Below are 22,995 nucleotides of genomic sequence, written 5' to 3'. Positions count from 1 at the left end.
GGCTGGAGAGTTGGGGTACACCTCTTGCCACTGCTGAGTGGGAGCTGACAAGCCCCTGCCACCATGAGGAGTCTCCAGGCATCACATGGGAACTCCAAGCTGTTATTCTCCCATCAGCCACTCCGTGTCTTGGTCAAGGTGTGTGGGAAGCCGGGCCCCTGGTAACCCGGGCAGGTCCCCTGGCAACCCATGGTGCTCCAAAACTGGGCCATGCAAGGGCCCTTCCCTGGGGCCCACATCCTTGCCGGACCTTGGGAGTTGGGGGGGTGCTGCTGATTTCCTGGGCATCAACAGCTTCTTTTCTCCCCCGCCCCCATTCAGCACCTGCTAATCCTTTGCACACGGCCCAGCTATTGCCAATTAATCTTCCTTGTGTCTGAGGTGCCAGCTACGAGTGGCAGCGAGAAGGCAATTCCTGGCTGGCGGTTGGCATCTGAGCAGGTAACTCAGGATGAGGTGGAGGCTCGGTGGGACCCCGAGAGGATCCCCATGTTCTCCCTCTAGAAAGGCATTTAGGCAGGACCAAACTGGCATGGTGGGAAACCTGCGGCTTCCCTGTCTGGTGGAGCTCAGACTTTAGCGGGCATCAGAATTTTCAGGACAGCTTGTGCAATGCAAATTCCTAGGTCCCCTAGGAGGGTCTGGGGGACCTAGGAATCTATATTTTCACCAGCTCTCCAGAAGATTCTGGAAATGCTGGTGGTGCAACACCATAGCTCCCCAAGCTACCACTCGTGGGTCCCCCTTCCCACCTGAGTCTCCCTCATCAAAGTGCAGTCAGCAGGGACACGGGTGAAAGATGGGAGGAACCCGCAAAAATTTTCATTTAGGAGGAAAAAGAAAAATGGGGGATCGGGGAGGCTTCCTTAGTCATTTCCAGAAGGTTTAGAAATGCAGGCCAGAATTGCTGCCTGCTGGGAAGGGTCCACAGGCCTGGCCTGCAGAAGAAGCCAACACTGGGCAAATGCCACGACTACCTGGGAATAGATGTGGGGCAGCTGGAATCGGGCAGACCCGAATGTAAACTCAACTTGGCCACTGCTGGCTGTGCTGCTTCAGGCGATTCTGTTGACCTTTCTGTGCTACATAATGAAAATTCTTATTTTACTGAGTACAGGGGCGGGGCGTGGTGGTGAGAGCAAGGATGAGTGTGATCATGGGTGGAATGCACTTAGCTCAGCCCTGGCTCTCGGGGCTGCTTGTGGTTGGCTGGGGTTAGTGAAATCTGCCATCCCAACATGTGAGCTCTGGCAGTCCCGACCTGGGAAAACATTGTGTCTGCGCCCCCATCCTCAGGGAAATGGAAGACCAGAGGGTCATGTCTGGCCCAAGTTCACTTTTTGGGAGGCTGAGCCAGGAATCTGACACTTAGAGCTCTGTTCCCACCACAGCCTCTCTTGGGAGAGGCTGGGCTGCTGATGGCAGAGCGGGAACAGAGGTCAGGGCTGTGAGTAGAAGGGCAGGGCACACTCGTGTGGGGCAAGAGCACATCTAGGGCTAGGAGTTAGCACATACTGACCTGCACGCTGCCCACTGGCCAGGCCATCCTGCAGGGGTTCAGTCATAAGGGCTGGGGCTCCCCATTCCCCAAAGAGAAATCAACCAGCAACAACCTGTGTAAGATAGGACTGAAATAACACAGTACATCATGAAAAAAGGCTTACCTGGCATTTTATCTTTTTCTTTCTTTCTTTTTTTAAAATACAGCACTATAAGCATTTTATTTTAGTTTTTGAGACAGGGTCTCACTCTGTCGGCCAGGCTGGAGTGCAATGGCGTGATCTCGGCTGAGTGCAATCTCCACCTTTTGGGCTCCAGTGATTCTCCTGCCTCAGCCTCCCGAGTAACTTGTGCTACAGGCACATGCCACCACGCTGGGCTAATTTTTTGTATTTTTGGTAGAGACAGGGTTTCATCACGTTGCCCAGGCTAGTCTCGAACTCCTGAGCTCAAGCGATCTGCCTGCCTCAGCCTCCCAAAGTGCTGGGATTACTGGTGTGAGCTACACCACACCCAGCCTTTTTGTTTGTTTGTTTGTTTTTGAGAAGGAGTCTCGCTCTGTCGCCCAGGCAGGCTGGAGTGCAGTGGCACGATTTCAGCTCACTGCAACCTCTGCCTCCCGGGTTCAAGCGATTCTCCCACCTCAGCCTCTGGAGTAGCTGGGATTACAAGTGCACGCCACCACACCCAGCTAATTTTTCTATTTTTAGTGGAGATGGGGTTTCACCATGTTGGCTGGGCTGGTCTCAAACTCCTGACCTCAGGTGATCTGCCTGCCTTTACCTCCCAAAGTGCTGGGATTACAGGTGCGAGCCACCACGCAAGGCCATTTTTTTTCTTTTTTTGAGACAGGGTCTTGCTTTGTCACCCAGGCAGAAGTGCAGTGGTGTGATCACTGAAGCCTCGACCCCCTGCCTCCACCTCCTGAGTAGCTGGGACTACAGGTGCACACCACCATACCGGGCTTTTTTTTTTTTTTTTTTAAATAGAGACAGGGTCTTGATATGTTGCCCATGGTGGTCTTGAACTCCTGAGCTCAAGTGATCCTCCCATCTTGGCCTCCCAAAGTGCTGGGATCACAGGCATGAGCCACTGCACCCAGCCCATTTTATCTTAAAAATTAAAAAATGATGAAAATAGGTTAATTTTATCTTAAGACAGATTTTCCACTCATATATTACTCATAATGAATATTTTTACTTATAATGAGATTATGTAGTACATGCATATTACACAATTAGTGTTTTCATTTGATACCATGTAATAGTCATAGCCAACATTTATTAAGCCCTCGGCATGTGCCAGTCACTGTTTTGAGTATGTTACACTTATTACTATTATTTTTGAGACAGGATCTCACTCTGTCACCTGGGCTGGAGCGCAGTGGCACGATCTTGGCTCACTGCAACCTCCACCTCCTGGGTTCAAGCGATTCTCATGCCTCAGCCTCCTGAGTAGCTGGGATTACAGGTGCCTGCCACCATACCCATCTAATTTTTGTATTTTTAGTAGACACGGGGCTTCCCCATGTTGGCCAGGCTGGTCTGGAACTCCTGACCACAAGTGATCTGCCCGCCTCGGCCTCCCAAAGTGCTGGGATTATAGGAACAAGCCACTGCGCTTGGCCTGAGTATCTTACACTTATCAATTCATTTTATCCTCACAATTAACCCATGAGGTAGGTACTATTAATATCCCTATTTTACAGACAAGCAAACTGAGGCACAGAGACATTAACTGATCTGCTCATGACTTGACTTCAGAGCAGGCACATCTTCTTGTTAGCTCAGTTAGACTGCTTCTTTCTTTTTAATGCCTCCATAATATTCCATTATTGGGTATAGTGTAACTTATTTAATACATGCCCCTCTTAGAGATGAACATTTAGGTATATGTAGGTACTTTCCAATAACCAGTCTCCTCTTGATGAATATTTGAGTGTTTTTCATCTTTTGCTGTAACACTGTTGCAACCAGCTTCTTTGTACACATGTATTTATGGCCTTGAGTAATTCTACAAGGTAAATACCTAGAGATATAATTGCAGAAATATATACACACACATCTGTGTATATATATGTAATATATATGTGTATATGTATATCAAATATATTTATGTGTGTATATATATTATATATTTTTTGAGACAGGGTCTCACTCTGTTGTGCAGGCTGGAGTACAGTGGTGCATTATGACCCACTGCTGCCTCGAACTCCTAGGCTCAAACGATCCTCCTACCTCAGCCTCCTGAGTAGCTGGGACTACAAGAGTGAGCCACTACACCTGGCTAATTTTTAAAATATTTTGTAGAGACGAGGGTCTCGTCTTGCCCAGGCTAATCTCAAACTCCTGGGTTCAAGCAATCGGCCCACCTCAGCCTCCCAAATTGCTGGGATTACAGGTGTGAGCCATCGCACCCAGTTGAAATATTTTTAAAGTTGATGAAGGAAAAGGAAATGTACAACTCGTAAGAGTGGCCCGTAAGTGGCGGGAGCTACTGTGAGTGCTCCAGGGAGGGCTAAGGACTCTGTCTCCTACAGGCGTCAGGATGTTGGGCTGGGTCCAGAGGGTGCTGCCTCAGCCCCCAGGGACCCCTCGGAAGACCAAGATGCAGGAGGAAGAGAAAGTGGAACCAGAGCCAGAGCTGGAGGCGGAGGTGGAACCAGAACCGAATCCCGAGGAGGCCGAGACAGAGTCCGAGTCCATGGTGAGAGGTGGAGGGGGAGGAGGGGCAGGCCGGCCTCGCTGCTCAGGGTCTTCCCCGTTTGGGCCACCTGCTCTCCAGGGACCTTCTACAGCAGAAAAGGTTGGCGTCAGAAGGAAAAGTGGGGGTCACAGGGTCCCACACTTGTTCGAGTGAGAAAATTCAGGTTCAGACAGTGGGTAGGGCTTGCCCAGGCCAACATTTTTTGTAAAAGGATAGATAGTACATATTTTAGGCTTCGTGGGTGATGCTATCTCTGTTAATTACTCAACTCTGCCATTATAGTGTGAAAACAGTTATAGATAATGCATGAATGAATGAGCATAGCTGGGTTCCAATAAAGTTTTATTTATAAAAACAAGCAATAGCCTAGATTTGGCCCACAGGCCGTATTTTGCCAACCTCCAGAGTTCAGAACAGAGCTACTCACAGGAACCAGTCCATGAATTGTTTATTACTAGTCCATGATGATTAAGCAGTTTGTACCAGAATGTAAATCTACTCTGTAGCTAAGTACACTGATTAGTTTAGTTGCTATTTATTTTGTACCAATACTTTCTCAATGAAGGAAGCAGTGCATTGATAAACATTCTGTTGCAAACTGCTTAATCATCATGGACCAGTAACAGTTTGCAGACTGGCACAGATCCATGGACCACACTGTGGAGTATTTCTCCAGAACTTTTCCTCTGCAACCCATCCATTCAGGAGCTGGGTGACAACTAATTCAGCAGTTCAATTCAACAGATTTGATTTAGCTTCTAATTGATGCCAGGCCCTGTGGTCAGTGCTGAAAGCATAAAGATGAATAGGCATTGGCCCGTGGGTCAGCAGACAAGAGCCCAGCCAGTTCATTCTGCCAAGAGACACAGGTGGAGAGGAGGGAACATGGTGAGTCCCAACATTGGCCTCAACTCTCCCCTTCTTGGGGAGCCAAATAAGTGTGTCAGACCAAACTATGGGAGCTCAGAAGAGGGAGAGTCATCTTAACTTTGGAGATTGGAGGCTGATGGGGGAGAGCTTCTTAGACGCAGAGAGTTGAGCAGAATTTTAACCGAGGGAGATGGAGAGGCTGGGCATTCCTGGCAGAGGAAAGGCTGTTACTTGAGAAGAGCAGGGTGTGTTTAGGAAACAGGTATAGGGTGTGCGTATGCATGTGTATATGTTGCATGTATATACACGTATATGTACATATGTGTGTGTAGTGTGCCCTTGGTATGTCTGTGTGTGCACATATGTATTTGCACATTGGGTGTGCATGACAATGTATGTGAACATGTATATGTACATGAATGCATGTATATGTGTTTGCACATGTTTATGTGCACATGTATTAGTATGTCTGTGGTTCCATGTGCTTGTGTGACATGCTAGTGTGTATGTGTGTGTATGTGTCTACATATTTCTGAGTATGTGAGTGTACTCATGTATTTCTATGTGTATGCATATTTGTGCATCCGTGAATGTGTCAATGTGTATGTGTATATACATATATTTGCATGTCTCCACATGTGTGTGTATACACATTTTGTATCTGTGCATGGATGTTCATGTATATTTAGGTGCAGAAATCTGTGTGTATGTGCATGTCCATATGGACATGCTTCTGCATATGTGCAAATATGCACATGTGTGTGACTGAGCATATGTGTGTATACTCATATTTCTGCACCTGTATACATCTGCAATGTACCTATGCATATGTGCATGTGGTGTGTCTGTACACAGGCAGTTATACGCATGTGTGTATCTGTATGAATGCATGTGTGTATATTCACGTTTGCATATGACTGTATGCACATATATGTGTGTTGGGGCATGTATGCATATGTACACACATGTATATGTACATATGTTTTTGTCTGTACATGTGTGCACATGCACTTATTTTTGTGTCTGTGCATGTGTGTATATATGCATGTTGGTATTTGTGTGTCATTGTATATATGCATATGTATGTGTATATATGCTCACATTGTATGTCTGTTCACGTATGTATGTGCATGAGAGTGAGTATGCACACATTTATGTGTCTGTGTATGTATGTGCTTGTAAATTTGTTTGTACATACACATATGTGCACGTAGTAGCAGAAGGTGTGGCTGCAGAGGCAGGTGAAAGGCAGATGGCAGAGGCCAAACTCCATCTAGCTACCCGGGAGGAATGGAAAGTTTGGGCCAGAAGGAGAGGGAGCACCCTGGCGGAGGATGAGGGGTGTGGGCTCCTCTCATCTCCCTTCCCCTCAGCCAGCCCCAAGACTTCATAACTATCTCTAAATGGTCTTTTCTCCTCTCAGGCTACTGAAGTGGGGCAGCCTCCTGGAGATGCTGTAGGCCTGGGAGGCTGGGAGGCCATCTTGGACCTTGGGGGCTGTGAGGGCCCCCAGCCCCAGATGAGGGGTCCCTGGGGCTAGGAGGAAGGGAGTATCCTAGGTGGAAGGTAAGGCCACCAGGATTTACAGAGACTATCCTGAGGAAACAGTCGTTCAGGTCTTTTGTGGGACAGGGATCCCTTGAGGGAGAATCAGGCTGCCCCTGTCCAAACCAGGCTGGTCTCACCTAGGACTTATGTGATCCTGTTCGAACCCTCTAGCCCCCCGAAGAGTCATTCAAGGAGGAGGAAGTGGCTGTGGCGGACCCAAGCCCTCAGGGTGAGCGCGAGTGCTGAAGCCCAGGCTGGCATGGCAGGGGGGCCCGCATTCTCCCCTCGGAGCCACAGAGCCCACGAGGCTGGCGGACCCATTTCACAGATGAGGAAACTGAGGCTCAGAGAAGCTAAGGGTGGGCTCCCAGCGACTTCAGTTGAGCTGAGCTGGAGCCTGGCTTTCTGACCCCTGGGGGTCTCTCTCCTCTCCCCTGACTTGATCTCCCCAAGCGGGTAGAAATGGGCCTGTCTGAGGCCCTAGATCTGAAGGATGAGCGATTATTTTTCAGAGACCAAGGAGGCTGCCCTTACTTCCACCATATCCCTCCGGGCCCAGGGCGCTGAGGTTTCTGAAATGAACAGGTACTGTACCACCCTCCCCTCTCTTCAGGGCCAGCCCGCCCCCAAACTCCCCTCCCAGCTAGGGAGCCCTGGGGATGGGAGTGGGGATGGGCACTGCCCTCAGCTCTACTGTCATTCTGGGGAAAGCCCTGGGACATCCTGGGAATTGGCTGAAGTGAGCTTCAGGTGGAGGGTGGGCTCTCCCAAAGTAAGCCTGAAGCTCCCAGTTTGTAATTTCTGCTGGAAATCCAGTCATGCGTTCATCTCCATTCACCCTATTCATTCATTCCTTCACTCATTCATTCATTAGACTGTTAATTCACTCATTCATTCAATAGACTGTTAGCCCCTTGAGGGCAGGGCAATGTGATCAAAAGAAACAGTGGGTCAGAGCTGCATAGTGAGCACCCCTGTACAGGGGCCGGACATTTCTCAGTGCTCGGGTGAGATGCAGGCCCAATGGGGTTAGAGCTTCTGCTTTTCTCAGAGAAGCCAGAAATCCAGGCTTTTGCGTGGAATCTCCCAGTTGGCTCAGACATTTCAGACCATGGTGCTTGGGGCCTGAGCAGGGCTGGGGCTGGGCTGGCCTCAGGCAGGGAGGCTGTGACCTTGACATTTAGGCTGCTCAGCCTCTGCCACAGCATTACACCTGCAGCAAACCTTGGCCCTTCAGGAGCACGATGTGTGCTCAGAGCAGGACAGCAGGAGGCAGGAGGAGAGGGAAGTCAGCTGCTCTGTTCTAAGCATCCCATCGGGGTGGGCTCTGAATGGCACCCGGTCTGCCTGGCCTCATGAAGCATCAGCATCCCCGATTTTTCAGAGAAGGACGTGGAGCTTTTTGGGGAGGTGATGGGTCTGAAGTCTCACAGTGGGGAGACAGTGGTTTAGGATTCAAGCCAAGTTCTTTTGGATACTGGGCTGGCCTTGGGCCAGTGGTACATGTAGGTACTTTCCAATAACCACACCACACACACAGATGACAGTGACACTCAGGGACAGAGACTCACCTAGTGTCTTGGGCCTGGAGGGCCTCATTGAGCTAGGGGAAGTTGAGGGCAGGCTGGTGTCTCTGTCCATCGCAGTCCCAGCCGCAGGGTACTGACCTGGCTCATGAAGGGCGTGGAGAAGGTGATCCCGCAGCCTGTTCACAGCGTCACGGAGGACCCGGCTCAGGTACTGCTAGGGCTGGAGGCTGAAGGGGCCGGGTCAGAGAGGGGCTATGGGGAGGCTGCCCTTGGGCTCCCTGCCCATATCTGTCTGTCTGTCCCTGGCAGATCCTGGGTCACGGCAGCACTGGGGACACAGGTAAGACCAAGGGGCAGGATGGCTTTTCAGCAGCAGGGCTGAGGGGCTGGGGGGCTGCTGGGATGGGTCCTGCCCCTTGGGAGCCTCTGCCCAGGCTGGATCTTCTCATCTGACTGACCCTGTGTTTGAACCTGGGGTTGAGCAGAGCTCTCGATGCCCACTCCAGGCTGCCCAGGGGGCTGGGGCAGGTCTCCTGCTGCTGACTGCCTTTCTGTATTTTCCAACCCTGCAGGGTGCACAGATGAACCCAATGAGGCCCTTGAGGCCCAAGACACTAGGTGAGTCCCTATCCCTGAGTGTCACTGTCATCTGTATGTGTATGGCGGGAGGAACAGGGCCTTGGTTTCAGGAGCAGGGTCTGTTACCCCCTCAGGGTGTGACCTTGGACATGCCTCCCGTCTCCTCTGGGCCTGTGTCCAGCCATAGAACGGGGACAGTGGACCGTGTGCTGCTCATGGTTTGTGGTGGGAGGTCCCTGGGTGTTCCCAGGGATGACTGAGAGGTCCCTGGGTGGGGCCACCCTCTGAGAATAGGGAGGGGCAGGGATGAGCTCCTCACAGGTGGGCTTCATGTAGGTAGGCTCCGTGTGGAGCCTGGAAGCAGGGCTTGGATCCCTGTGGGGGACATCAGGGTGCCCGGGCTGGCCTCAGTGTCTGACTTCTCAGAGCTGACTCAGGGAGGGGTGGCTGCCCCATCAGTAAGGGTGGCAGGCTGGTGGGGGTGCTGTGGAAAAGAGGGGAGCCAGGGAGCTCCAAGAAGGGGCCCTGCTCAGTTTCAACTGCCTCTTCCTTGCAGGCATTTAGGCCCTGTGTGGCCAGGTCCTCCAGGTTTTCAGGAGAAGCTAGAAATCTAGCTTTTTATGTAAAACCCTCAATTTTTAGTCAAGGAGTTTTCAGGACACTGTAGACTTCCAAAGTGAGCTTGAAGCTCCCAGTTTGTAATTTCTGCTGGAAATCCAGAGACATGCATTCATCTCCATTCACCCCATTCATTCATTCCTTCACTCATTCATTCATTAGACTGCTGCCTCCTTGAGGGCAGGGGCTTTTGTCCCGGTCACTACTGAACCCTTGGTGCCCAGCACAGCACCTGCCACAGAGTGAGGACTCAGCACGCATGGGACAAATGAATGCATGAATGAACACACGTGTATATAATCACACACTTCATTCATTCATTCATTCATTCATGCATTCATTCATTCCTTGCTGCAGCTCTCTCTCTGTGTCTTTTGGTCCTCTACTTCCTTCTGAGACATATGCAGCTGATTCCTAAAGCAATTTAGGATGAGGGCGCCTAGAGGACTCACCAGCCTTCTTTTGGGCCATACTTGGGGGAGCCGGTTGTCCTGGGAACATGGTGCTTCTCTGAAGAGAGTGGGGCTTCCCAGAGGCCAGATGGATTTGGGATCCAATGCTTGATCTTAGGACCAGCCACATAATCTGTGGGGCCCAGGGCAAAATGCAAATGCAGGCCCCTTAAAAAAATGTTTTAAATGTTTTCAGACTGTGACAGCAGAATATGAAACCAAAACCAGGTCCTTCTAAGTCTAAGGCTTTGTGTGATGGCACAGGTCACACTCCGTATAGCCAGCCAGTCCTGTCTGTTCCAGCACAGGGAGCCCCCAGGGCTGCACTCAGGTCCTGAAGTGACTCTTGCCTCTCCCTGCTGCCCCAGGAGGCCGTGGCTGTGGTTCCAGAGCCTGGTCCAGCCGTGGCTCAGAAATGGAGGCTGACAGGATTTCTCCGCCCGCTTGGGGCCCTTTGCGAGTTTCCAGGACAAGGCCCCCACTATGCAGAGCAGGGGTGGAGGGCACGGAAGGGCTGGTGGAGGCCTGGCCCCGAGGTGGGCTGTTAGGTAGTGCGCTGGCCCGTTCCTTCAGGGCGCTCTGCTGATCACTGTCCCCTATGCAGGCCCGGGCTGCGGCTGCTTCTGTGGCTGGAGCAGAATCTGGAGAGAGTGCTTCCTCAGCCCCCCAAATCCTCTGAGGTGAGCCAAGGAAGGGAGAGGCAGTGAGTTGAGTACATGGGGGGGTCTTCTGGGGCCCCAGGAGGGACTGCCTCCTCCAGCAGGCTGTCCCTACCACCCCCGGAACTCAGGAGGGGGCAATGCCCCGCCTTGGAGAGTCCTCTATGGGGAGGAGTGACTGCAAGAGGGGGCCGGGATTCAGGAGGAGAGATACCCCCTTACCCCCATCCCTGGCTCACCCGCCTTGGGCCAGGGCACAGCTGGTAGTGGGGGTTGGGGAAGCTCACAGAGCTTGCTATAGCCCATGACCTTGAACCCTGTTTGTCACCCAGGTCTGGAGAGATGAGCCTGAAGTTGCTACAGGTGCTGCCTCAGACCCAGGTACAGGGAGGGGAGCTCAGGAGGGGGCTGCCTGGGATGGTCACGGGCTGGGCTCAGGGATCAACTGGGCCCTGGAGGATCCCCCAGAGGCCCTCAGCCCCCACCCAGACTAGGACGGGGTTCAGGGCTTGCCAGGAGCAGGCTGTTGGGGGGGACACCAGAATCCCCTCCCCAGTCCAGGCTGGGAAGCCAGAGTCCTGGAACAGACTTGTGGGTCTTGGGTAAGTCTCTTCCCCTCCCTGGGTCTCAGTTCCCTTGTCTATATGGTCTGTTTGAGGTTAGGAATGGGTGAGATGATCCCAAAGGGCTCCCCATTCAGTCCTGTTAGCGCCTCGAATCTGGCCCCGTGCCCTTGAGGGGTTGGAGGAAGCCCTCAAGGGATGGTGTCTCTAGCTCCTTCTTTCCCCGCTGCTTAGCGCCTCCAGGACACCCCCAGGAAATGGGGCCCAAGCTGCAGGCCCGGGAGACCCCCTCCCTGCCCACAACCGTCCCCCTGCAGCCCAAGGAGGAACCCAAGGAGGCACCAGCTCCAGAGCCCCAGCCCAGCTCCCAGGCCCAGACCTCCTCCCTGCCACCACCCAGGGACCCTGCCAGGTGAGCCACCCTCAATGCGGCGCCTCCCACCAGGGAGCAGGATGAGTACCTTGTCCCTGCCTAACACCCAACCTCCTGGAAACCTGGAAGAAAATTCAGCTGGATGTGTGCAGCCTCCTTCCCAATGCAGCCACATCAGCTTCGTGCCCTTTCCCACATTTTCTATGCACGTCCAAGCTTTCAAGCTTTGGGTACTTTTTTTTTCTTCAACACACACCTTACAGGAGCAAACTATACATACTCCTCTGCACTTTGCTTTTTGGTTTGTTCGTTTGTTTGTTTTGAGACTGAGTCTCTGTCTCCTAGGCTGGAATGCAGTGGTGCAATCTCGGCTCACTGCGACCTCTGCCTCCCAGGTTTAAGCGATTCTCCTGCCTCAGCCTCCTGAATAGCTGGGATTATAGGTGCCCGGCTAGCTTTTGTATTTTTAGTAGAGACGGGGTTTCACCATGTTGGCCACGCTGGTCTCGAACTCCTAACCTCGAACAATCTGACCACCTTGGCCTCTTAAAGTGCTGGGATTATAGGCATGAGCCACCCTGCCTGGCCTGCTTCTTTTTTTTTTTTCTTAACCTGAAAAACGTGTCTTAGAGGTGGTTTTATCCACACAGGGCTTACTGCATTCTTTCTTTAACAGCTGCATTAAATGGATGCACCAGTTTTAATTTAACCATTCAGTGGACATTTACATTTGTTTTCACTCTTTTGCCACAATCAATAGCCCTGCATGCAATTGGGTTCACACACAAGTAAATCTGGAGGATAAATCAGTGGAAATGGAGTTCCTGGGCCAGAGGATACATATATTTAAAATGCGATACAGGCTGGGTACAGTGGCTCATGCCTATAATCCCAGTACTTTGGGAAGCCGTGGCAGCAGGAGTTTGAGACCAGGCTGGGCAATATAGAAAGACTCCATCTCTACAAAAATTTAAAAAAAAAAAAAAAAAAAAAGCTGGGCATGATGGCATGTGCCTGTAGTCCCAGCTACTCAGGAGGCTGAGACAGGAATAAGATATGATCACACCAGCCTGGGCCACAAAGTCAAGAAAGAAAGATGGGAGAAAAAAGAAGGGAAGGAGGGAAGGAAATCGGGACAGGTATTGCCACATTCCATGTGTGAGATGCCCAAAATGCACTCCCTTCCGGGGATGGGTGGGAGGGTGGGGGGAGCCTGAGCTACCTGCTGGGGCCTGAACAGTAGCCAGAGCACTGAGGGAGGGTGGAGAGGGGGGAAAATGGTCTTCAGGGCTGGAGACCTGGTCTCTGGCTCCTGGCAGGCTCTGCCTTTTGGCAGGCTTGTTTTCTGCCTTGGGAACGAGCTGACTCCAGCCTCAGTTTACCTGTGACCCTTCCCACCTGGACACAGCACACTCTCTCCCACCCGCAGGCTGGTGGCGTGGGTCCTGCACAGGCTGGAGATGGCCTTGCCGCAGCCAGTGCTACATGGGAAAATAGGGGAACAGGTCAGTGCTGGGCGCATGGAGTGGTGGCCCTGGTGGTGGTGGGAGGGGTCTTGGGAACTTGGGTAAGGAGGAGGATGGTTGGCCTGTGTCCCTGGGGTGTGAAGGCACAGTAGGAAGAAGGGACCCTGTGGCAGAAGCCCAGCTCCCCCAGCCTTCCTGTCTGCATGGCCCACGTTCATTCCACCCACTCTCTGAGGCATGGTGGCCACAGGGCTGAGACATGCTGGCCCAGCCCCGCCTGCCAGGAGTTCACAGTCACTGGGGGAGGTGCTTCCATGGGGGAGCAGAGAGGACATGGGGCACAGCAGTGGAGGCTCCTGGGAGCATCAAGAAAGACTTCCCAGTGGAGGTGGCCTCCAAGCATGTGCAAAGGTCCAGAGACGAGAGATACGTAGAATCTGGGAAGAAGTAAGGCTCACAGGAGCCGGCAGCCCTATGTGCATTCCTGATAGCCTAGGGCTCCAACATGAGTGGCCAGGGGGAGCACTCATGCGCTCTGTCACCCCTTCTTCTCCTTCCTCAAGAACCAGGAACCTGGCCCTTTTTTCTTGGGTGCAATTGGACATCTTTATAGAAGCACCTGGAACTGGGAGGTGGGAGGCCTAATCTCTCTCCCGGCTGTGTGGCCTCGGCTCTGGCCCTCTCAGAACCGCAGTTGTCCCAGCTGACCAATGGTCAGTTGTTTACAGAACTCTTTACCTGCATTCTCATACCCAGGGCTGTGAGAATGGAGGTAAAGAGTTCTGTAAACAAAGCTGTCTAGGCCCCAGAGAGAGGAAGTCCTGGCCAGGTCCTGGGCCTTTGTGTCACTCAAGAGCTCAGCCTGGCAACTCTGAGCAGGTGCCACCGCTGTGGCTGTCTGGGGTCGCCCCCACCTTGCTTCACTTGAGCCAAGGCTCGAGCTCTCAAAGCCCGCTCCCCCCACCTCAAATCCTTCATTGGCCCTGGGCACAGCAGGGACTCTCTTCTCCATCCCATGGGACAACTAAGGCCCGGAGAGGTGGGTCAAAGTCACGTGCTGGAAGGGGTGGCTGAAACGGGGAGGCTGGTGAAGAGGCCATGGTAGGATTTTCCCTTTTTTCTCTCTCCATGCAGGAGCCTGACTCCCCTGGGATATGTGATGTGCAGACCAGTAAGTGACACATTACTGGGTCCCCGTGTGCATATCAGGAAGGGTTCCTTGGTGTCCTTGGGTCTGACTGTATGTGGGCAGGGGGGCTGTCCCTGGCCAGACCTGGACTCACACAGGGGGCAGTTAGGGTCTCCTGGGCTAGAGCTGAGAGGGCCCCATGCTCTGCAGGCCCTACCTCTATTCAGTCAGGTAGCCAGAGCCTGGCCCAGAGCCAGATGGTGGCTGGAGGCCCCCGGAGCCTGGCGTCCAGCTTCTGTCCAGAGAAAACAGTCCTGGGGCTAAGTCAGATGAGCTCTCCTTCCTGCTGGTAATGCCCAGAGAGCTTCCCCCATCCCCTGGCAGCTGGGCAAATGGGTTTGGCCAAGCTGAAGGGAGAGGGGTGGGGTCTCACTGGGAGAACCAGGCCCCACAGCCTCCAGCTCCCTTGAGCTGGAGGGGGTCCCTGTCACCTGCAGCTGGGTTGGGGAGGCATATGATGCCATTTATCGCAGCCCTGAGCCAGGAATCGGGGACAGAGGACTGAGACCAGGAAGGGGCTGGAGGCAGGATCTGTTCTTTCTTCACTTCATGGCCTCCAGAGAGGCATGCGGTGGACAGGCATTCATTCATTCATTCATTCATTCATTCATTCAATACATAGTTAAGGACAGCCTACTATGTCCCAGGCCTGTGATGGGTTCTAGTTGTGAGCAGAGTTCAGGGGCTGTGGGTGGTGGCGTCCCCTGTTCCATCCTGAATGCAAGCCCTCCAACCACAGGCCGCAGGGTGTCCCAGGGCTCTGAGCTCTGCCCTGTGTCTGCAAGGCTGTGTCCAGCCCCATCCCCGCTAGGCCGATGGTGGTCTCCATGAGTGCCCTGAAGCTGGGGGTGGCCGCCGTGGCCTGGAGCACACACAGGCCAGTGGACTGTGGGCTCAGGTCTGATGGAGAGGTGTGGGGGGCGTTAGGGTTGATGGTAATCATGGATGAGGAGGAAGAGAGCTGGCCTGTCTCAGAGCAGGACATATGCAGTCTCTCATGGAAGCTCGTGGCCAACCTGGGGCAGCAGAGCAGAGACCCTCATGGCTATTGGGGCAGGTAGTGGGCAGAGCTCAGAGAACCAAAAGCACCTGCCCATGGTCACAGAGCAAATCGAGTCCACCTGGCCTGGCAGCCACCACTTGAAGGAACTAAAAACGTTTCCTTGGGGCAGAGAGCCTTCAGAGGGTCTGCATCTGAGGATGGAGCACCAGAACCCTCTGGAAGGAGGCAGGATTCCCCGCCAGCTGTGGCCAGGGCCTCCCTGCAATGCCTGGAGCATATGGGTTATGGGTGGATGCTGGGTGGCCATGGGGGCAGGCTCATGGGGACAGGGCAAGGAGCTGGCTTGGTTTCATTTTCTAGGGCTGCCATAACAGGGGTGCACACACTGGGCGGCTTAGAACAACAGACACCGATTCTCCCACAGTTCAGGAGCCAGAAGTCCAGGGTCAAGGCTTTGGCAGGGTCGGCTCCTCCTGGGGCTCTGAGCGAGACACGCCCGTGCCGCTCTCCTTGCTCCTGGTGGCCACTTGCGGTCCTTGGTGAAACTTGGCTTCTGGCTGTCCTCCAGTGCCTGCCTCCATCTCTACACAGCCTTTACCTCTGTGTCTGTATGTGTCAAGCCTCCCTCTCCGTTCTTTTAAAAGGACATCAGTCATTGGATTTAGGGCCCACCCTAAATCCGGGATGATCTCACTTTGAGATCCTTAACTTAATCACACCTGCAAAGAAGCTATTTCCAAATAAGGTCACATTCACAGGTAATGGGGTTAGGACCTGGAATTATCTTTTTGGGAGACACCATTCCACTCACGCCCCATGTCATGGGGAGACTCTGAGAGGCTGGGGGATATGTGTCCCTTACCCTCCCCATTCATTCACTCATCCACTCACTCACTCACTCATTCCCTCCGCCTGTCCACCTAGCCACCCACCCTGTCTTCTCCTTTGTTTCAGGGGTGATGGGAGCTGGAGGTCTCTGAAATAAGGGAGAAGGGAATCTGGGAGAGCTCAGATGGACACATGGATGGAAGGAAAGAAGGATGCCCTGAAGAGAAGACCTTCCGGGGGGAGGTGGCCACTGACACCCCACCCTATTTGAACAGTGAACCCCTCCCTCTCCACACACTCCCAGGCAGGACAAGGGGAGCCAGAGTCACCTGCACCAGCCCCAGAGCCTCCCAGACCAGAACACGGGGAAGGCCAGCCATGGGCATCCTGCAAGATTTAGGCTAGACAGTAGGACTTACCCCGAGAGGGCTGTGGAAAAGCCCCATAGCTGGGCGTGGTGGCTCACGCCTGTAATCCCAGCACTTTGGGAGGCTGAGGCAGGAGGATTGCTTGAGCCAGGAAGTTCGAGACCACTGTGGGCAACACAGTGAGACCCTGTCTCTAAAAAACACTTTTTTAATTAATAAATTAAAAAGCCCCATGGATGGAGGACTCAGTATTGAGCATCTCTTTGAGAGGACGCATGCACAGCCCCCAGTGTGGTACCTGGCACAGTCAGCACCTCGACAGGATACAGTTTCTCCCAGAAGAGGTTCTCCCTAGACCTGGCCACACTGTCTCTTTCCAAGGCTTGGGGACACCAGTGAGCAGCAACAAATGTTTTCATTAACATTAAAAGAGCGAAAATGAGCACATCAAACCTGTGATTGCATTGATATTATTGCTTAGGATAAAGCTAAAAGAAGGGTTTAGGTTTTAAAAGTGGGTGGACTGAATAGCCCTGGGCTTGGGGTGTTGGGTTGCAGGAGGGGAGGAATTAGCCAGGGGTCCTGAGCCAGGGGTCCTGGCTCCCAGCTGGCCCACATGTGCCTTTGTTTGGGCCATGGAGTGATTTTAAAAATTAGAATTGATTGCCAACATTTAAAAATCAGGTAGCTTTACATGAAAAAATCTGGCTTCTCTTGAAAACTGGGTAGACTTGGCTGTAATGGGCCCACACTGTGCTTGTGAGGACAGTCTGGGCAGCTGCTGGCACCTGAAGGCAGGTGGCACCTGCCCCTTCATTTGTATACATCATCACCCTGGCTGGGCAGGCCTTTGGATTTGAGATCCCTGAGGTCTCAAAATGGTGATGAGGTGGGGCAATCCCAGTAGAGGGAATAAAGTGTAATATACAGGAGAGTGGTGGGACTTCAGCTAAGCTGGAGCCCAGCATCCTTAATGCAGAAGATAAAACTAGAGAAGTTGGGGCCTGACTTTAGGAGACTAGGCTGTAGGCAATGGGGAGCCATTGAAGGTGATTGAGCAGGGGAGTAACTTCAGAAAGATTACTCTGAGGCTGAGCAAGCACTGGAGACAAGGAAAGCGATCAAAGCAGGGACCCTTCCAAAGCACCTGGGGCCAACTATGAAGAATGTCCTACCCCAGACTTTCTGATTCAAGAGTACTGGGAGCTGGGAATTTGGTTCTGTTTTTTTCTTTCTTTCTTTCTTTCTTTTTTCTTTGATGACCAAGCAATGGTTATGGAAGAATCTGCTTTACTGAGAAGCACCTGCTTTCTCAGATGATTCCGATGACGGGGGAGAGGCTGGGACCATGCTTTGAGCAACACTCAGTGAGAGGTTAGTGCTTCGGGGCCAGGTGGGAGGAGATGTGAGCCTGAGCCAGGGAGAGGCAGAGGAAGGAGGTATCATGACCTAGGCCTGCCAGAAAGGATGGAGGTTTGGAGTTAGGGCTCAGGCTTTGACAGAGACCCAGGGGTCCAGGTGGGGGCCTTAGCCTAGAATTCATGTGCCTTGGCTCCTGCCTGCTGATCCTGGAAGCAGGGGCTCCTTCCTACATGAAGCTGTTGACTTTCTTTCTTTCTTTCTTTCTTTTTTTTTTGAGATGGAGCCTTGCTCTGTCACCGGGCTGGAGTGCAGTGGTATGATCTCGGCTCACTGCAACCTCCACCTCCCGGGTTCAGGCAATTCTCCTGCCTCAGCCTCCCTAGTAGCTAGGACTACAAGCGTGCACCACCACGCCCAGCTAATTTTTGTATTTTTAGTAGAGAAGGGGTTTCACCATGTTGGCCAGGATGGTCTCAATCTCTTGACCTCATGATTTGCCCACCTCGGCCTCCCAAAGTGCTGGGATTACAGGCGTGAGCCACTGCGTCCGACTGAGGCTGTTGACTTTCACTGGCCAAGGTCAGAACCTCATTTGATGGCCCTGAGGGCAGAGAGGCCACTGACCAGGAGGTGGCATGCCAGGGTGGAGTGGCAGTTTCTATGGGAACTGGAGCACTCATAGCTCCTGACCACTTGGGTAGGGCCACGGAGAAGCTGGGCGAGCTATGAATCAGACGCCTGTAGAGAGGGGTGGTCAGAGCTCCGGGGTGGGCCAGGGGCTCCTGCACCACGCCTCCTGGGGGCCTGCCCTGGGGGCTGTGTGGCAGCATACCCCATCCCTCCCCTTCCAGGTTGGTGATCTTGGGCACTGTCCTCCTCTCAGGGCTGCAGAATCTTTAGCTGTAAAATGGGAACAGTATAGGACACATCTTGCAGGCCTGCTGCGGAGATGACAAGAGGAAATGAGGCCGGGCATGGTGGCTCACGCCTGTAATCCCAGCACTTTGGGAGGCTGAAGTGGGTGGATCACCTGAGGTCAGGAGTTCGAGACCAGCCTGGCCAATATGGTGAAACCCCATCTCTACTAAAAATACAAAAATTAGCCGGGTGTGGTGGCGCGCACCTGTGATCCCAGCTACTTGGGAAGCTGAGCACGAGAATCGCTTGAATGGGAGGCAGAGGTTGCAGTGGGCCGAGATCGCACCATTGCACTCGAGCCTGGGTGTCACAGCGAGACTCATTATCAAAAAAAAAAAAAAAAAAAGAAAAAGAAAAAACAAATGCACAAATGCTTGTAAAACACCCACGCACTAGATAGGACCTTAAAAGAAAAGGTTAATGGATGGAAAGGAAAGCAAGTGTGGAAGCAAGGACAGCATCAGTTCTTAAGGATGGCACCTCATAAGGAGTGGCCGCTGATGCCAGTGAAGTGCTCATGGGCACATTTATCACCTGGGATAGTGCACTGGGAAAACGGGGGTCAGGGGACCTGGCTCTGCCTCCACCTTCCTGTGTGGCCTGGGACAAGACACTCAGCCTCTCTGAGCTGGCTCTCTTTAAAAGGGGGAAAGTACCGTTCCTGTCCTTTGGGGCTGCTGTGAAAGCTCACGTGCTGTCAGGCAAGATGTTCTGTTCCCTGGATGTCCCCTGCTATGCCCGGGCAGGAACTAGCATCCCAAGGGGCTACTTAGAGTGGAGACACTGCACTATTGCTGGACAGCAGCATAGACTGACACGGACAATGCGTCCCACCACTGGATTCAGGGTCACACTTGGAGGAGCCTCCCTGGCCAAACCCCAGGGGCATTTGCAGGGCCAGAGGAGCCAGGAGCAACCATGGAAACAGCTAGTTCAGGATGCGCTTGGGGCTTCCCTAGAGGGCAGGCAGCACCTCATCTGTGAAACAGGGATAATATCTGTACCTAGAAGTGGGGAGCTCTGTGCCTGGCAATGGAAGCACCCCATAAAAGAAGGTATTTATCTGTGTCTCAGTTTGCTCATCTGTAAAATGGGGAGAGAAATATAAAAGAGGGAAAATAAAATGGGGATGCTAATTATAATCTCAAAATGTTGATGTGAGGACTAATCGAGTTATTCCATGTAAATCACTCAGCACAGGGCCTGGAACATAGTAAGTGCTCAAAAATGCAGCTGCTGTTACTATTATTGTTGTTATTGTTACTGTTGTTATGCAACATCATGAACAATAACAGCCAAAGTCTCAGGATAACACTTGAGGCCGGCTTCCATTTAAAGTCATCGTTACTACTACCCAGGTATGGTGGTGCATGCCTGTAGTCCCAGTTACTCAGAAGGCTGAGGTGGGAGATTGCTTAAGCCCAGGAGGTCGAGGCTGCAGTGAGCCATAATTGCACTAATGTGCTCCAGCCTGAGCGACAGAGCAAGACCTTGTCTCAACAACAAAAAAGTCACTATTACTAATTCATGTTTGGCTGAGGGCCACCAAGATCCCTGGAGCTTTTGGGGGACACCTGGTATCCAGGCATTGTCCTTTGTCCCTGACACCTGCCTGGGGGTAGGCTTAGGTTCCTGATGAGACTGCTTTGCACTCCCTTTGAGCATCTGCCAAGCTCACAGGCCCAGGGTGTTTTCGTTGTCAAGGACCAGGATACGTGAAGAAGTGTTGAAAATTAGACTCCCATCTGAAGGTGGGACCACCCCCATGAGAAAGTTGAGTTTCCCTGGAGGGTGGAGCCTCTAGGCCCAGGAGGGAGGGAAGGACTCTCAGAAGCAAATGCCGAGCGTATGGGCGTGCTGTCACCAGGGGGTGGCATCTACAGAGCAGGAAGCGGGCAAGCTCTCTCTGCATCCCCCAGGACAATCCAGGCCACCTGCACCTGGATGTGGCCAGGTGGACCCTGAACCTGGGCCTTTTGGCATCCCTGTGATGCTGTGATTGGAAGCATTGTTTCTGCCTCTGCACAAACCTTTAAGAAGGAGTCCCCCGTGAGAAACAAACAGATCAACCATAATCAAAGCTCTGTCTCAAGAGGAGAAGGGGGGAAAATAATGGAGACAGAGTGAATGAGCACAGGCTTCAACCCGTCACTGGAACACTGATCTGGTCCCGCTGAAAATGGAAAGTGCCATTTCCCCACTGCATGACTAACCACTGAGGCACTGCTGGTGACAGCCAGGGCTCCCTGCGGGGTCCCTGGGACTCGGAGGCCCAAGCCCACTCTCTTGCACATCCCATAAATGGCTCTTCCTGTGTTCCCTGCAGTCAGCATCCTTCCTGGAGGGCAAGTGGAGCCTGACCTCGTCCTAGAGGAGGTTGAACCGCACTGGGAGGATGCCCACCAGGATGTCAGTACCAGCCCACAGGGTACAGAGGTGGTTCCAGCTTATGAAGAAGAGAACAAAGCTGTGGAGAAGATGCCCAGGTGGGGAGTCTGTGAAGACCCTAAAAGATTAGTTATTGTTTGAGAAGGTGCCAAGCATGCAGTACCTTATCCCAAAGGTATAAAAAGGCACAGAGCAGGAACCAAGCCTGCTTCCCCCGCCTTCATACAGCCATCCTTCTCCCATGGGTAGAATGGCCCCAGGTTCTTATGTGCCACTCCAGAGACAGTCTGGGTATATGCAAGCTTACATCTCCCTATTTTTTTGTTTTTGTACAGAAGGTGGCATAGCACATGTACCTATCTGCACCTTGCTATATTTATTCAACAATATACCTTGAGGTCTTTCCACATTCAGGATATAGACAGCATCTTCATTTTTCACCGCTGCATAGTATTCCATCATATGGCTGTACCATAATTTATTAAACCTCTTCACTATTGATGGACATTTAGGTTGGTTCCAAAATTTTGTTATTATGAACAATTCTGCAACAGGCACTTTTGTATGCATGTCTTTGCACATGTGTGAATACGTCTGCCGGAGATTTCTAGAGGGGAATTGCTGGGTCATTGGTCATGGGAATGTGTAATTGTGGTCATGATTGCCAAGTCGCCTTCCACAGGGATGTCGCAATCTTTGTTCCTATGAGAGATGCTTGGTGACAGTGGGAGGTCTCGGGTTCTGAGGCCCATAACTTACATAGCTCAGATGGGGAAACTGAGGCCCAGAGGGGATCAGAGGCTGACCTAGGGTCACCACCAGGACAGTGGCTGGGACAGTCCCCTCATGCAGAGGAGAGGGTTTGTTGCCAGAGTTCAGTGTTGCTCAGGTGGGGCTCCCCAGGTTGAGCCTTGGTTGGAAAGTCCAGGTCTGGGCTCAGGAGTCATGGGACATCCTACAGAAGATAGGGGCAGGAGGTAGACTTAGCAGGGCAGCTTCAGGTGGGCTCACCTCCTGCCTCTAACCCCAACTCAGAGAGCTGTCCCGGATTGAAGAGGAGAAAGAAGATGAGGAGGAGGAAGAGGAAGAGGAGGAGGAAGAGGAAGAGGAGGAGGTGACTGAGTAAGTCATTTGCTCACCTGGCTGGGAACCGCCCTAGGGCTGGGGTTGGCTGAGCTCCTGGGGTCTGGGCACTCTTTGCTGCTCGTGGGAGCTCCTTTCTCTTGTTCTGTGCTGTGTGAGGCTGGGCTTTGACCAAAGAGGCTGCGAGAAGCTGGGGTTCCCCTGCTGTGCTCATCATGACCTGGGAATCATATTACCCACCACTCCACATCCCCCTACACACACACTAGAATGCAGCCTCCAAGAGGGCTGGGACTTTTATCTGTTGCTTTCACTGCCATGTCCCTAGAGCCTAGAACAGTGCCTGGTACACAGTGGGCACCAAATAAATGTTAGCTGTCTGCATGGACATATGCAGTGGGCTCCCAGTTCTCCCATTATTCACAAAGCCAAGGCTGCCTCCCCTCCATATCCACCCACCTTGGTTGCCTTTGATGCCTTCTAGGACTGTCCTGGGTTCTGCTCTACTGCCCAGTAATGGTTGATCGTCCACCCACATCCATATATTTCAACATTAAACACACAGAAGAGTTCAGTTAAAATAAAAGTTAAACACTGGAGATCAGGAAACACTATGGAGGGTGAGTGGAAGGATGGCTGGACAGGGGGATACACATGGGGAAGAGCAGGCAGTTGGACACCTGTGCCTGGAGTTAGGAGCGGGAGAGGTGGGGCTGGAGATGTGACATTGGGATTCTGGGCATGTAGGTGGCATTGAAAGCCATGGGGCTCGAGGAGATGCCCAGGGAGCGAGTGTGGATAGAGGAGAGGCTCATGGACAAGACCAGAGGTTGGGGAGATGAGGAACCAAAAAGGACTGAGGAGGAGGAACCAGTGAGCAGGGCAGAGACGAGAAGGGTGTGGGGCCCAGAAGCCAAGTTAGTGTTTCAGGAAGGTCGACCAGGCATGGTGGCTCACGCCTGTAATCCCAGCACTCTGGGAGGCCGAGGCGGG

General features: G+C 52.6%; 1 protein-coding gene across 2 annotated transcripts in view; it reads left to right on the top strand.

Moving 5' to 3' along the window:
- The first annotated feature begins 372 nt into the window (after positions 1-372).
- CNGB1 (cyclic nucleotide gated channel subunit beta 1) overlaps positions 373-22,995 on the top strand; it is an 86,799-nt gene continuing 64,176 nt past the window's right edge. The window contains exons 1-14 of one of the 2 annotated variants that reach the window (XM_058440294.1): positions 402-441; positions 4,040-4,206; positions 6,796-6,853; positions 7,137-7,209; positions 8,271-8,361; positions 8,463-8,493; positions 8,726-8,771; positions 10,407-10,482; positions 10,794-10,842; positions 11,259-11,436; positions 12,827-12,902; positions 13,998-14,034; positions 20,858-21,017; positions 21,955-22,041. In XM_058440294.1, coding sequence (XP_058296277.1) covers positions 4,048-4,206; positions 6,796-6,853; positions 7,137-7,209; positions 8,271-8,361; positions 8,463-8,493; positions 8,726-8,771; positions 10,407-10,482; positions 10,794-10,842; positions 11,259-11,436; positions 12,827-12,902; positions 13,998-14,034; positions 20,858-21,017; positions 21,955-22,041 — 1,121 coding nt within the window. In that variant the 5' untranslated portion in view covers positions 402-441; positions 4,040-4,047. Of the gene's footprint in view, positions 442-4,039; positions 4,207-6,795; positions 6,854-7,136; positions 7,210-8,270; positions 8,362-8,462; positions 8,494-8,725; positions 8,772-10,406; positions 10,483-10,793; positions 10,843-11,258; positions 11,437-12,826; positions 12,903-13,997; positions 14,035-16,009; positions 16,704-20,857; positions 21,018-21,954; positions 22,042-22,995 lie in introns of those variants that run through there. The other variant, XM_032157483.1, reaches the window with a different exon arrangement.

Source organism: Hylobates moloch, unplaced genomic scaffold (genome assembly GCF_009828535.3).
Source record: "Hylobates moloch isolate HMO894 unplaced genomic scaffold, HMol_V3 SCAFFOLD_6, whole genome shotgun sequence".
In the NCBI taxonomy this organism is placed as follows: Eukaryota; Metazoa; Chordata; class Mammalia; order Primates; family Hylobatidae; genus Hylobates; species Hylobates moloch.
Note: the sequence above shows the minus strand (reverse complement) of the source record. Positions and strands in the feature narration are given on the sequence as shown.